We start from the raw sequence: 15887 nt of genomic DNA, 5'->3' as shown, positions 1-15887 counted from the left end.
AAATTATTATAAATATAATTAAATAATGTCTTGAAAACTTTTTATAATTTTTTTTTTTGATCTCAATGATTGTATTTCAGAAAAGATTTTTATAAACTAAATCGAGTGCTACCCTCGTAGTATTATCGCTAAGGCGATTTTCGTAGCCAGAGATATATCGGCAGACTTATTTTTATTAATGGACAGTTTTATATGTATTATGAAAATAAAATTTAAAAATTTAAAATTTAAAAAAAAATATAATAGTGTAAATAAAAAATAGTTAAAAAGTAAAATTAAATTAATCGTATATAATAATTATGAAATTCGTGCGTGCGTGCGTGTGTGCGTGTGTACGAAGTACTTGCTGTTAACACCATGCTCCATCTCTTTTTCTCCCCTTGAAATCGTATATCGTGGAAAGAGACGGATCATGGCGAGTGTGCACAAAGTACTCACTCACCATGCACCGTCTCTCATTCTCGTCTTGGAATCGTATATCATGGAAAGAGACGCGGCATAACATTTAATTTTTTTTTTTTTAATTAATAAAATTTTTAATAAATTATTAATTCCGTTGGTCCGAATTGCGATATTTTACCGAGTGCACAATTATGTGCATACAGGCCACTAGTAAATAAAGAAAATTAAAAATAATATTTACAAATATAAATTTATTTCATATTTCATTATCGTATAGTCAAAATTGAAATTTGAAAATTTATTTTTCTTATCAGAAATTCCTAATTTCGTTTTCCATTCAAGAATGTATGAATATTTCATCACTGGAGGTATTGGCGTATGTATGTATGTATGTAAGTCGAAAAAATTAAATATGGAACACAAGTAAAGCTATACAGAGAAAATAGTAAGTTTCAATATTTAATTTGGCAGACGTGCCGATGGGGGACATCACGCGTGTCACAGTTTGACAACAGCTGGCCGTCGGATGAAGCGTGTATAAAATTTGGCAGGCAAAGTGCTTCAAGCGTGGAAAAATAAAGCGTGCAAACGTAACGTAAGCTTGGTGAGCGGATGATGCGGTCATCAGAGTTAGTCTGTTGGTGACTGTAGACCTGGTCTGATGGACACGGAGCACTAGTGACACCCTCGCTTTGGAAACGAGCTCCACAACCCACCCTCTGTCTGTCTGACGCCGAGGAATCAACCCCCGCAGACCCCTAGTGAATAAAAGTAAGCCGTCAGAAAATAATATTGCGAACCGATTCTAATTTTAGGCTCGACTTGATATCAAATCTAATTTTCGTTATTGATTTTCAGTGTATGTATGAAAAAGTTTCGTGAAACATTAATGCGTTGTCGGAAAATTCGTGACTCGTTACAGTTTTCCGCATCAATATACAGCTTGAGTTATACGCGCGCATACATAGCGTTTTCACAACACAGAGTCAACATTTCGTTCTATTCTTAACTGTTCGATTTGACGATCGTTAAATTTGCCTACGTATATGTATGTATCTCTTCTACATACAAACATATATAACCTACAATATATATGCATATACATATATTATATATAAAAACAAAATATTTTAAAGTGTTTAAAATTTTAGTGTTTTGTATTTATTGTGACTAATTGTTATGAATTTTCCAAATATAACATGTCTTAATAACTTAAACGTCACGTACATACATACATATATATGTACATTGAAACTTTTCATTTCCTACTGTTTGTACTGATTTTGATTTCACTATTGAGAAAGACGGTTTTGTAATACATTTTATGTCACATGTACTTACAGAATAAGCCAAATTAGTTTGTATTTGTTTAATATAAAAACGTACAATGAATGAATCTTGACTTTATATAGATTTAATTTTGATTTATAAAAGTTTCTTTAATTGTTCAAAAGTGTATAATCTTCGCTATGTTATACTCATTGAGTCAGCTAATAGTGATATTTCAGTTTTATGTACAAGCATTTTATTAGTATCACTAGATGTTTGTGAACTTGCCAATTTTTGTGAGGTGATTTTTTTGTCAGTGTTTGTCTCATTTTATTTTTTCTGATTATAGACAGAATGAATGAAAGTGATATTAATAAGATCGAGCATTTTAATGAGCTTATTTTATCCCGTCGTCTATTATTTTTATGAACATTTTGTATTCCTTCATTGAAAATTCTAAAATTTAATGCTTCACACAAAAAATAGTGTTCATACTTAGTAAGATAATTTTTATGATTTATAGGACAATAAAAAAAGAATGATAGTGATGAAGTGGTTGGAACTTTTCACCTCGCGAAAAATACATTAAATACCGGTCGCGGCAAAAATTAATAACAAATTGAATTTATAATACCGATAATATGATAGAAAATTAACAATTATAATATTCTCGATGAATTATACATACATACATACATATGTATATTGCGTCAAGGAAAAAGTTTTCATTTTGTTTTCTAACCGAATTTCGCCGTTTGACAACTGTTATAATTAATCGGTTTAGAGTATTAGAGTCGAACACATGTTGTCGGTCTGAAATTCGGTCAATATTTCGAAATCTATTCACATTGGTAATTATAAGAGATTTTCGGTTAAATCATGCATCTTGGATGTTGGTCCACTTTTCCGTTGCGTTCCTCTATTATGTATCTACTGTCATCATCATTACTGGCACAATTCGATTGCAATTTCGTACGACAGGTCTTAGATGTCCGCATAATGGTTAATTGTGTGGAGAGTGCAACTACTATGCACTATTCAATGTCAATCATGGGAAAGTTCAATAGCAGCTGGGTTAATCCTGGGTCAATGCTAGAATAATCCGTTTTCCGCCTTTGCATACGTTGCTTTAACAATTGCCCGTTGTTCGATTTGTTCTTTAATTGTGCTAGTTTCTATATATGTATGTAGAACGTTATTGCAGAAATTTGTAATATATCATCTTTCAAATCAAAAAACTTTAAATCAAACAAAACTTCGTCATTAAATATATATGTAAATAAAGCAACATGATTACAGTGTATGGTCCAATATTTAATACAACCGTTGATATATAAAAAACAAATAAAACCTATGCGTAAAACCTATGCATGCAATTAGGATTGATTGTATTTTGTAGTGAGCAAAAGCAAAAACTGTCATGACATTCAATCTATACATATATGTAATATATATATAAAAATCAATGTTTGTCTGTCTGTCTCGAATAGGCTCCTAAACCAAAGAACCGATTACGATGGAACTTTCAGGATTTGTTGTATGCGTGTCCGGAAAGATTACTGTGGAAAAAAAGGGAAAAAACCTCTTAATAAAAACATTCGTAATTGCGATTTATCGACGCGAAAGTATGAAGCGCCAGTGTGTAGTTAAGGAAATGTTTACGTTGGTAACCAACTTGCGCGCACGCATTGCCAACTTTACTATAATGTTCCTATACTTAACTATAATTTAATTTCATTATTAAGTATTCATTTGAAACTGAAACATTCACTTATCGAAACGGAAACGGGAATGAGTGGCATTGCAACGCAATAATTTCAAATGTTTTTAGGGTAAAATAAACAAATAATTGAATAATTTCAAATGCGTTTTTTCCGACAAATGGGAACGGGAACGGGAATTGCATGCGTTATTGTGGCATTGCAACGCATGCCGGGTTCAGCTAGTTTATAAATGAATTTCTACTTTAATTGTCAGCTTAATACTTCTATCACGAGCTTTTTTTCAATTTATCGTGCCTTTTGAACGAAATTACATTTTCTGAAGATATGTTCAGTTTTTTGTGTGTATGATAGATAAAAATTTCGTCTAGACTTTATTTAAAAATTTGATTTTTAAATGCTTTTTATTATTACGAAATTATGTTCACAATACATCTTATATCTATTTTAATAGCTACTGATCTACTGATCATTTTCTATTTTACAATTTAATTTAATTTGGTTAGTAATCACAGTATTATATTATTCTAATGTTAATCTAAAGCATAATAGGAAAAAGAGCTCAAAAACCTATTTACAATCCTTATAAATGTTCATAATACATCTAATACACAATATTAATTAAAGACTCTCTAAAGTCGATGACCTAAAGCAGATTGTGTTTAGGTAATCTGTGTTTATACCTGAAGGGTATAGTCATTTTGTTGTAATCACCGAGACTCTTCACAAGTGTGTTAGTATGGTTATTAGTGATTCTGTCATAGAATCTACTGGTTAGTTTGTTAGTAATGTCTGTAACAAACGGAATATTATATATGGCATGCAGTTTTTTCAGGTTATTATATATGGGTGTATCATAAATTATTTTTAGGGATTTATTTTGTATTACTTGGAGCTTGGAAAGGTTAGTATTCGAGGCGTTATTCCATACAGGTGAAGCATAGGTTAATAATGGTAATATGAGCGCGCGATATAATTTTATTTTATTTAGCGTTGATAAAGAACTATGGTGATTAAATATTGGATATATTGAGGATATACCCCGCATCGCCTTGCATTTCGCTGCCTCAATGTGAGGTGCCCATCTCATTCTTTTATCAAACGTTACTCCTACATTTAAAAACGTTATTTAAAAATGAAAAATATGATATGCATATAAATTGTTATGAATAATAATTTTTTTACATATTTTTTCGTTTATATTTCATATTTTTCGTTTATACTTTTCGTCATATCGTTTATATTTTTCGTTTATGTTTTTACAAATTTATATCATCACCCATCATTTGCAATGTACTCGGGAAAATTATTTCTCAGTTATGTCTCAGATGCTATTTTATTTACATAATTCAGCCACTTTTTGGATTATCCGGATTCCATGTCCAATTGCTTCAGGTAAATCAACAGCGCAAAGTGTATTTGAAATATTATGTATATTTATATATTTTAACAATAAAATAACTATTTAAATATATTGCATGCAACATAATGCATACTTTCTAATTTATATGTTTGAACGTGCGAATTATATCGAGGGTATAAGGGGCGGTAGGGGGAGGAGTAGTGAAAGGTATGAGAGGATTAACACACATAATTGTAACTGTGTCATTTCTCCACCTATTTAAAATTCGTCTAAGCTCAAGGAGGTTGTATGACAAGTCATTTCAATTGAATTAAACTAAACAATTCTGCAGTAAACGAGCTTTAAGCGTGTTCTAATACTAATCTATTAGCGTAATCGCTTCACGCACTGTGCACCCGGACCTATATACATAGTTTGCGAGAAAAAAATTAATGTGCGTTCTTTAAACGTGTGGTTTAAGCCAATTAAGCTAATATATGTAAGTGTGACTAAGATAGAGTAATTGAAAGTCCCATTAATAATGCTATTTATCGGTTCAATGGGGCTAATTGCATGCGTATAGCGCTTGATTTTGACAATGTTTGAAAAATTTGGTGAACACTCAGTACACTCAGGTCAGTACACTCCTAATACACACATAGCATGATAAAATACATAGCCAAAATTTAAATAATTATATATTGAAATATGCATTTTATCTAGTGCTTTATATGGGACGAAACAAATCGGGTAACCGTGTATGTATAGGAATTGTAAATATTTGTTTTCATCATTGTATCGTATTATTATTTGGACTAATTTTTTAAACAATCCTATTTAAAAATCCGATAAAAGATCAATACATAGAATATACTATTGCTTTGTTCACAAACATGTAGGATACTCATGAAATTCGTATAAATGTAAACCGATGATTTGAACTCTTTAGTCTTGCGAAATTTTGCTGGGGCTATTTTGAAATGCCAAATCCACAAACGTTTTGAAATTAAATGATCATTTCAATTAATAATTGTTTTGTTTGTTCGGAGCTATTTCGTTTTGGCATATTTTGTCGGGGTACTATTTTTAATTTTTAAAAATATGTTCCACATTATCAACGCTCAAATCTTATTAATTAAGTTTAAATAGTTATAATGAAATATGCATTTCATGTAGTGCTTTAAATAGGACGAAACAAATCGTGTAACCATGTTCATATATAATAATCGTAAATAATTTTAATCATCGTATTACAATTTGGATTAATTTTTTAAACAATCCTATTTAAAAGTCTGATAAGAGATCGAAATATAGAATATACAATCGGTGTAAGATTTTTTGTAAACATGTAAGATACTCATGAAATTCGTATTTAAATCAATGATTGGAATTCTTTAGTCTTGCGATATTTTATTATTGGGGCTATTTTACCTTGCACTATTTTACATGTTACTTTCAAAAACATTTTTATATGAAATGATTATTTGAGTAAATAATCGTGCTCTTTATTCGGGACTATTTAGATTTGGGATATTTTATCGGGGTATTTATTAAATCTTCATCTTATGAACTGAGTTTTCTGAATTTCAATTCAGAAAACTCAGTTAATATTGTATGTATTTGAATTAAATTAACACAATTCATTTTTTCCATACACATATAAGAAACGTGTGTCTCTATCAACTTTGGGTTTTAAGCCTAAGCTGGAATGGAAAAAAAGTGTATTACATACATAATTGATCCTTTTAAGTACAACCATATCTGCTTATACTAATTTGGGGTGAAATAAAATTTCAAAGAATAGATAATATAATATGCTGTTTATGTTTTTGCGGTTGACCACATGCACTGTTTCATAGGTCACGGCATGCTATTGGTAGATATATTAATTATTATTAATGGCATATACACATACGAACATATGTATGTAAATATGTACTACATAGCACTACCAGGTGAAGCCGGAAATTTCTGAGCTTTGCCCGGCGTTACTCAGGAGGTTAAAATTAGATTAGGCGGTTAAAAACATTAAAAAAACGAATACGGTTCATGAGATTGTATACCAAATTTGATAATTCTTTATTAAAAACGACGGGGTTTTATAGCACTTAGAGCCCTAATTTCTAAGCCCTTAGCTCCCAGATATATGTATAGGTAAATTGGGCGAATGAATTCTTTTTTAAATAAAAAAAATGCCGTTTTGCCTCATGAATAAAGTTTTCGATCAATGTTTTTACAGCAATGGCGCATGAATGCAAAACTCGGTCATTGAACGCCAAAGTATTGCATAAGGTCTAATACGCTTACAGAAGGGTGGAATGTAATATGCTCGATTTAATGAGAAGAATATATAATGGGAAGCATATGGTTACGAGATGTGGAGATAGTGGAGCGATTAAAGGGTTATTTGACTTTAAAAATGGTGTAAACAATTCATGCATAGCATTTTTATGACAGTGGTAGATTAGTCTAATGTTAGTGTCCATTTCTTATTAGCATAGTGTTCTTTTATAGAACATCGCAGCTCCAGTTATGTATGTACATATGTACAAATGTATATCTGCTTGTACCTAATTGCTCGAATCATACCCCGAGTACTGATAAAAATTTAAAAAAAAATGTGTCTGGATATATTCAAGTATATGATGAATGTTTCAGGTAGATATGTACATAGATGGTTATTGCACAGAACAGAAATTGGTCATGCGAATGTTTTGTACAAATCTGCCATGTTGCTATGGAAGCAAATGTGTAAATACATAAGTATGAATCGGTTTAAAATGGAAATTTTGTTTTATTACTAGTAAATGCTATGAGTACATAGATTGGTGGTGGAATTAAGTAACTATACATTTCACACTAAAGAAAGTTTAGATATATGTATGTAACTCGTATATTAAATTAAAATTTAAGAATCATTGAATCTGAATAGATACATTGAAAATCAAGTTCATTGTCAATGTATTCAGAACGGTACTGCACACACGCCGATTAATTTATCTAGGACATGGTGTACTTGCTTATTGCGTTGTTGTCGAGTACAATAGTATGAACTTTCTCACAAGGTGACAGGTGAAAGTTTAAAAATAATAATTATTTGATATTTCACATGCTTAAACATCAATAAAGTGTCATTGAGTACGCCACATGTGCAGTGGAATTTTAGAGTGTATCTTTTTGGAGTGCTTTCACGGTTGCGGTTGCTCATGTTCGTATATATTAAAAAACAAACAAAAAAAAAACTAGTTGAATTTGATGTACTGCTGGGCATTAGACGAAACGGGACAGGCTGTGGAAGAGGAAAAACCGGAAACTGTACAATTTAGGTATGACCATGCAGCAAGTGGTACTTGTGCATGGGTGAATGTTGCGTGACCGGTGTCACAAGTGCACAATTTCCTCTCTAATTCTGAATAATTTGATCGAATTTTGGTCGTTACACCCACGTGTGCGGTTAAAGCTCATCTCGAACTGCATGTGCCGGTTATAAAATGTAACGAGAGGTAAAATCACCGAGTAGTTGTTCGAATTTTTTCTGTTCATTGAACTACTTCTTGAAGGAAGCATTTTTTTCGTGTTTCCGTGCTTGGACAGGTAGTGCTATGCAAACCTGCAAGAAGCATCAGTGTCAGTCAAGTGTGTCACTAGTGGAAATGATTGAGTGATAGATTAGGATTTTTTTGTCGCTTGTTTCGTATGTGGGTTAAATCAATGCGATAATTTCTAAATTAAACTATCTCGTTTAATATCAATAAGCTTTTCGGCTGACTGAATTCGCACGAGCCTGCATACATTTAGCACTCCGATTAACACGTGCTGGGTAGTGAAATAAAAGAGACAAAATTTAATATATGTAAAAACCGGGCCACTTTTTTTCACAGTTGCGCTCAATGGTTAAGAGGGCTGTACACCCGAAACCTTAATTTTGTTACCGTTCCTTTCTTCGATATATATATTGAGTGTATGTATATATTGAGTGAATGCGACAATATATATCAATATATATATTGAGTGAATGCGACAGTTGCGCTTCGACCAGATAAAACGTATTTTAAATTGACAAAATCGAGGTGTCGTATTCTCTTATTTTCTCCTCCAAAACTGGACCAATTTTTAAAAAAAATTCACCATCGGTATGAGAAAGATACTTTCTGTGCATCTATTGGCGTATTTTTTTTTTAAATCGACCGTTTAATAAGCACGCTGGACTCGTTTCGTGGGTGTAAAAAAGAGGTGATTTTATAGATGTTTGGCGGCTCCTGGCTCCTATAAAAAATAATTAATCAAAAAAATAAAACGATAGATGCACCCCAATGGTGGATATCCATAGCATATTAAAAAATAATTTCTCTAGTGCCATAATTGAGGAAGGGAGAAGTATAGTACGTTTGTATGGACAAGGCGCTGCTGTCCAGCCCTCTTAAGTAGAGTGCTTTGTCGTAAATTTGGAGAATCAACTGATAATATAGCGAATTAATAATGAACGCATGCAAAAGATTCAAACAATTTCTTTTTAACAAAATCAGTTTGATCAATGAATGTAGGTAAATGTTTCTTTTTTTTTGTTTCAGCTTTGATTCGACTCAATAGTACAAAAATGTATTCCTTAATTAAATCATTCCAAGAGAATTATAAGGATTGGCGCATCGGAGCTCGTGAGTTGATGTTTTATTTATTTATTTTTAATATAATTATGCATTTACTAATAAAAAATATATATTTTAAGATACCTTAGTCGATGGTTGGTCGCTTATGGATGGTCCCGGTGCAATCACGGGTATTGTTTTGGCTTATTTAGTGTTTGTGCTCAGAGTTGGGCCAGATTTTATGAAAAATAGAGAGCCATTAGGCTTGAAGAAGACTCTAGTGGCTTATAATGGTATCCAAGTATTGTTCTCTATGTACCTCGTTTATAAGGTGAATATTATACATATATATCATATAAAAACATTGAAATACGTTTGATTATTATATATGTATATATATATTTTTTTAATTTTTAGATATCATTCACAGAAATTCCAATCCTTTCGCTTTTTTCGTCGTCCTGTGCACACACGTTTCAAAGCAATAAATTCAAGTTGGCTGTAAGTTTTATAGTAAATAGTTGATAAAAAAGTTTTGAAATTTAGTTAGCGAAAATTTATTTTTCAAGTGTTTATTTTCAAAATTTTTCAGTCCTAGTTTGTATAGAAATCAATCAAATAATATGTTTTATAAAATTAATTTTGTTTGTAAGTATTATATGAACATATGTACATACATATATTGATATATTTTTATATTGACAGTTCTTAGATGGAACTTGGTGGTATTTCATGGCGAAAGTATCTGAGCTTTGGGATACGGTATTTTTCGTATTGCGGAAAAAAATGAACCAAGTGACGTTTCTTCACGTGTATCATCACGCAAGTATGGCATTCTTCACTTGGTGTTTCCTGAAGTATTCTCCAACTCCGCAAGCACCCTTGATTGGTTTAATCAATTCCGGTGTTCATGTTATAATGTACTTCTACTATATGGTGTCAGCTCTTGGACCTTCATATCAAAAGTACATTTGGTGGAAAAGATATATTACCGTCATGCAATTGGTGAGTTTTACATACATATATAATGCAATGTTATTTAAAAATTACTACTTTTTTATAACTGAATATTATTATCTTTTTTAGACTCAATTTAGTATTATTATAGCTTATTTGGGACTTTCGATGTTCTCAAAGTGTGGATTTTCGCGTACGATTTCATATTTGTTTATCTTGAACACTTCCATATTCTTTTATCTATTCTTTGATTTTTACCGAAAATCGTACAAAAAATCTAAGAACGTCGATGATACTAAAAAACATGACCCAATTGAAGAAAAGGTTATACTCAAGTCGTCGAATGCTGATGAAGAAATTTATTCCAAAATTTCAAATGATGTAGCCATGTCGAACGAAGATATGCAAATAAGAAATAGACAGTAAAATAAATTTAATTAGTGCTTAATTTAATAAAAAAAGTTACATAATGTAAGTAGTACATGTACAGTTTATTTTTCATTTTATTTATATGATAGTTTTAAGAAAAACTGTGACTAGTTTATAAGGGTTGAATAAATATTTATATGAATTGATATTGTTTTTTTTTAAATGATTAAATACGTGTGTGGGTTTTTTGCTCGATACTTCAAAAATTGTATTTATACTTTTTTCTAAAGTTACATACATATTTTTACAGCCTGGGATTGGGATGTGGTGTTTGTGTGGAAATAGAACTGTGGATTCAAAGCATGATTGCGAATAGTTTACATGTGTATGAGAAATACAACATTTATATGATAAAAATATTTTGTTTTATTCAATTATAAATATAATATGTAACGAAAAGATTTTTTTTATTTTTAAAATAAATTATTGTAATTCGATAGCTACCATACATATTTCAATAAATCAAATATATCTACTATTTATTTATAAAAGTTCCACAATTGCTCCTTATATGCTATATAAATATAAGGTAAATGGAAGTAGTACGTGTTGTATTGAACCTTGTAACATTTTATCACTAGAAGCACTAATTATTTCAACAGTCGATTCAGGCATAAAACAGACGTACATAATTATGTATACATACTGTTAAAATTGTCATAACAATAACTGCAAAAGCGCATCAAGTCTTTTATCAATTATTTGGAAGACAGAAGCTTATGACGTTATAAATATAACGCTAAATTATACTTATTTAAATACGCATCGCATAATATTGTATTGTATTATACAAAAAGGTAACATGTGAGCTATTTAGAATTTAAGTACACTACTTTGCTTATTGTTCATTCTTAAATTCTCACAGACTTGAGCAAAAGATTAATATTCTATATGAATAATATATTACATACATTACAATTCTTAAATTTGATTTCTTTTCAAATAAAATTTATTGAAAAAATAATGAAAGTTAAAAATATATAAGAATTTTTATTATACTTCTATGTATATTGCAATAATATTGTACTTGATGAAACGTTTAAGTTTCGAGATGAATAATAGCATACAATACAAAAATTAAATTGTACATTTTGTAATATTTGCATTTAGATATTTCATGTAAAATTATGATTGCTTATCCTTTTTATTTTCATCATTGTCATACTTATTATTTAATCCATTCGAAATATCATTTGCATGACCGTTAATCTTTTTTGGCCCTTCCTTTGGTACCGTTGATTTGTATGATTTCTTATAGAAGTCGGCGAATAAGTAGTAGAAGAAGATTGCATTTGGCATCGTGAAAAATACAGACCAACGAGGATAACCACAATCGTTGAAGATAAGTTGGGATGAATGTATGAAAGTTAAGCAGAATTGCAGCTGAAACAATAAAATCAATACATGAGAAAATCCAATATATAACCTCAAAACTTTTCTTCTATTAAATTATTTTTTCAAACTACCATTTGGAGAGTGGTGATGTACTTCTTCCACCATACGTATTTTTGATATTTAGGTCCCATTGCAGCGAGCATATAATAACTGTACATGACGATGTGTACGAAAGAGTTTATGACACCGATTAATGTTCCGTGTCCGCCGGGATAGTATTTGGTGGCACCCCACGATATCATCGGCATGACAGTGTGATGGTACAAATGCAAGAATGTTATTTGACGGTCTTTCTTTCTCAGCACGAAGAATACAGTGTCAAGAAGCTCTGATATCTTTGCTAGGAAGTAAACATAGCAACCTCGGGCTACCTAAACAGCAACAGAAACACGTACTATTGATTTTTACTGCAAAATCTGTGATCTTATTTATGTATGAATTCATATTTATGTTGATTGAAGTATTGTATATATTTAGAATAATATATGAATACATCCACTTACCCGCATAGCTTCTTCAGTTTCCGAGAAATCCACCGGCTGACATCTCCAACTGTATTTATTTAACCATGCTCCATCTAAGCCCTGAAATGTAACAAATATTCCAGTTTAACAGTCAATATTATACTTTTACTTTATATTATAATAGTAAAAAGCTAAGTATTTTACAAAAATATATATATATATATATATATACATATATGTATAAATACTTAAGCACAAATTTTATACTGAGTGCTTTTTAACAGATTATACATTTATCTATGCATGTAGCTTTACATATATTTTAGAGAGAGTTTACTACTTGTTTTAAAGAACTCAGTATTTACATTTAATTTGTGAAATAGTTGCTCGTTGATTTGATTAACTACATACTTACATACATATGTTAAAGTTTAAATTCACTATACATACATCTTAAACACTATTTTTTTTTCTATTAAAGATTTATACAGAATAAATTACTTAAAATGAAACTGTTACTCAACTATGAAAATTAAAAAATATATACATAATAATGTTTAGATATGAAAAATGCAAAATACTCACTTCATAAAATAGGTAGGTGCTGACTAAAACTTGAAGAAAATTGTAGACAATAAGTAAGCCTTCTAATGAGTATGGTTTTCTGTGTTGCATGTATTTTGGCCCCCAGCTATTTACAAAGTAAAGGTAGGCACCTAGTATTGTCAATCCCGGCATCGGATCACCTATGAGGAACCAATGATTTGTCCGGGTATCTGAAATAATTCAAAGTCATAAATTATATAAAGGTATATAACAGTTTTGTACACACATGTATATGAAAGGTTGGAAAAAGCTTTAGCTTACCAGATAAATCTGTGAATACGAAGTCGTAGAATTTTGTAACCGAATTATTATATAACGACGTCATGTTGATTCTTTAAGTCTTACAAATGTTCAGTCTATTTAATGGAATTGTTTGATGGATCGTATTCTATTTCAAATCCAAGATATCGTATTTGTTTTATCTTCTCATGACTACTTGAATACTGTTTGGGTATCTGAAAATAATAAACATTTTTTTTTTTTAGTATTTTATATCTTTCATATCAATGTTTATATTAAACGTGAATATTAATGTGAATTATATAGAAATTTAGGTTAATGCATCGGTTTAACAAAGGTATTTTATGCATTTCGACATTGCGTGTGTTCGACAGCTAAACTGCAAAGATGACCTGTCAGTGGCAAATAAATTCTGCAATCACATTATGCAAGTTTTTTCAAACCAAACAATCGATCAAATTTATCGATTTAAAACACTAAAGCAACTGTTATAAAAATAAATAATATTTCATGTAATATATTGTTAGATTTCATGTTAATATGTAAACATTATTTTATCTACAGACCATCCAAATATGCACATATGCATGTTCCAAATTTATATGATGTATTGTTTTTTTTTTAAGCTCTTTAGCTATTAATTGAATATTATTATTACATAAATTTAACTACACAAAATTTAGAATTAATAAACGTTAATAAATCTGTACAACTTAGTCTATTACATACATATGTATGTATGTAGATATTATTCATATGCAATATGTATCGCGTAAGATGTAATAAATCAGTTTTATTACCTGAGAATATAATATTACATACATTTCAATAATGAAAAAAAATTAATGCCAATAAAATTATTCATTTGGTCTATAATAGCATGAGCTGCTAGCTACCAGTCACCAAAAAATAAAAAGTAAAATGAAAAGAATATCAACTCCAATGCTAAATGCTATATAAGCAATTGTGTTTAATCAGTGCCTAGATATTTAGCATAATAATAATTTGAAAGACTAATGAGTATATTGAAAAGAACCTTCATCAGTACAAAACCAGCACAATTGCTCAGTGGTTAGCATGTAATGCTTTCAACTGATGGATTCATTCCCTGGGCCGGTATTGCTGGCCAGACCTTGGATATATGATACTCCAGGTCGATCATTTCTTATAAGAGTTTGAAAATTTATCTAATATCATTGTTGAAACGGTTCCACCGAAATTGGCAACCTATACTGTTTCGAATTTGTTGATTATGATATAAAAATATGCTACCCACACTGTAAACTTTATGTATATATTTTTTGAAATATTAGTTACTACTATTGAATTTTTCCATAGATGTCTCTATATACTCATCAACAGCATTATCATCTACAACCGTCCACCATCCACTGCTGGATGAAGGCCTTTCCAACACGCTTCCACTCATCTCTGTTTTGCGCAACTCTAATCCATCTCACCGCACACATTTTCCTAATTTCGTCTACCCATCTTCCCTGCAGTCTTTATTTTACCCTTTTGCATTCTCTCGGGTACCATTCTAGACTTCTTTTGTCCAACTTTCGTCTATTCTTCTAGCCACGTAGCCCGCCCATTGCCATTTCAATCTCTTCACTCTATTCACTACATATATCCACTACTCTTGTCATACTTCTCACCCACGTATTCTGTTTACTGTATTTCCTCGTTATTACAAGCATACAGTGTTCCATACTTCTTTGAGTGCTTGGACTTTGTGTAGCGTCTTTGTTAGCGTTCAATGTCCAAGTTTCGCATCCATACGTCATCACTGGCAAAACACATTGATTTTGATTTAAAAACCGCATTCATTCGTCCAAATGCACTCCATCCTATTTTCATACGTCTTTTTTTTATTTCTTCTTTATTACTACAGGACATGTCTATTATTTGTCCTAAATATAAATAACTAGCGACTATTACTATTTTATTCATCTATTGTGATGCTATTGAACATTATGTGTGGTCTTATCTACGTTAACTTTTAATCCTACTTTTCTAGTTTCCCTATCCAGCTGTGTTAGTCTATTAAGTAGGTCATCTGGATCACGAACTATTAAGACTATATCGTCTGCGAACCGAAGATGACTCAAGAAGCGACCGTTGATGCTGTATCCCATTCCTAAACCGCTGAAAGTAGACTAATGTTTCGGAAGTTTTTGATGTCACTTTTATCTCCTTTTTGTGGATTAAAATTATCGTCGCGTTGTTCCATTCTTCTGGTATGGTTTGGTTCTGGATGCATTTGCTGAAACGCCTAGCTAAGATTTTATTTAGGGGAGAGCCTCCTCATTTAAGCAAATCAATGGGAATATTATCCTCCCTTGGGTTTTTTCCGTTCTTTGCAGTTTTTAACGCGGCCTCCGCTTCGCTAATCTCTATATCTAATATATAATTTCGAAAGAGGCTTTGTAACTATGTAAGGTTTGTTGAGAGCATCGAAAAAAAATCGAAGTTA

The 15887-nt window shown here is 30.9% G+C and overlaps 2 protein-coding genes across 2 annotated transcripts in view; one reads left to right on the top strand and one right to left on the bottom strand.

The window, feature by feature from the left end:
* The first annotated feature begins 871 nt into the window (after window positions 1–871).
* Window positions 872–11101, top strand: LOC143910562 (very long chain fatty acid elongase 7-like). Its single transcript, XM_077429088.1, has 6 exons — window positions 872–1173; window positions 9306–9389; window positions 9461–9651; window positions 9738–9821; window positions 10026–10325; window positions 10407–11101. The coding sequence occupies exons 2-6, from the start codon at window positions 9332–9334 to the stop codon at window positions 10701–10703; spliced, it is 930 nt and encodes a 309-aa protein (XP_077285214.1). The 5' UTR covers window positions 872–1173; window positions 9306–9331; the 3' UTR covers window positions 10704–11101.
* Window positions 11054–15887, bottom strand: part of sit (ELOVL fatty acid elongase stuck in traffic) — a 19554-nt gene continuing 14720 nt past the window's right edge. Inside the window, exons 2-6 of the mRNA XM_077429090.1 lie at window positions 13433–13626; window positions 13151–13341; window positions 12605–12685; window positions 12173–12472; window positions 11054–12089 (exon numbers count right to left, since the gene is read on the bottom strand). Coding sequence (XP_077285216.1) covers window positions 11832–12089; window positions 12173–12472; window positions 12605–12685; window positions 13151–13341; window positions 13433–13496 — 894 coding nt within the window. The 5' untranslated portion in view covers window positions 13497–13626 and the 3' untranslated portion in view covers window positions 11054–11831. The remainder of the gene's footprint in view (window positions 12090–12172; window positions 12473–12604; window positions 12686–13150; window positions 13342–13432; window positions 13627–15887) is intronic.

This window comes from Arctopsyche grandis, chromosome 4, assembly GCF_051622035.1.
Source record: "Arctopsyche grandis isolate Sample6627 chromosome 4, ASM5162203v2, whole genome shotgun sequence".
In the NCBI taxonomy this organism is placed as follows: Eukaryota; Metazoa; Arthropoda; class Insecta; order Trichoptera; family Hydropsychidae; genus Arctopsyche; species Arctopsyche grandis.
This window is presented reverse-complemented; position numbering and strand designations above follow the sequence as displayed.

Excerpts from the sequence above, each read along its gene's own strand:
- LOC143910562 (XM_077429088.1), top strand. The coding sequence starts at position 9,332 with ATGTATTCCTTAATTAAATCATTCCAAGAGAATTATAAGGATTGGCGC. Across the intron at positions 9,652-9,737 it reads CTATGTACCTCGTTTATAAG|ATATCATTCACAGAAATTCC; the intron begins GTGAATATTATA and ends TTTAATTTTTAG. Across the intron at positions 9,822-10,025 it reads GCAATAAATTCAAGTTGGCT|TTCTTAGATGGAACTTGGTG; the intron begins GTAAGTTTTATA and ends TTATATTGACAG.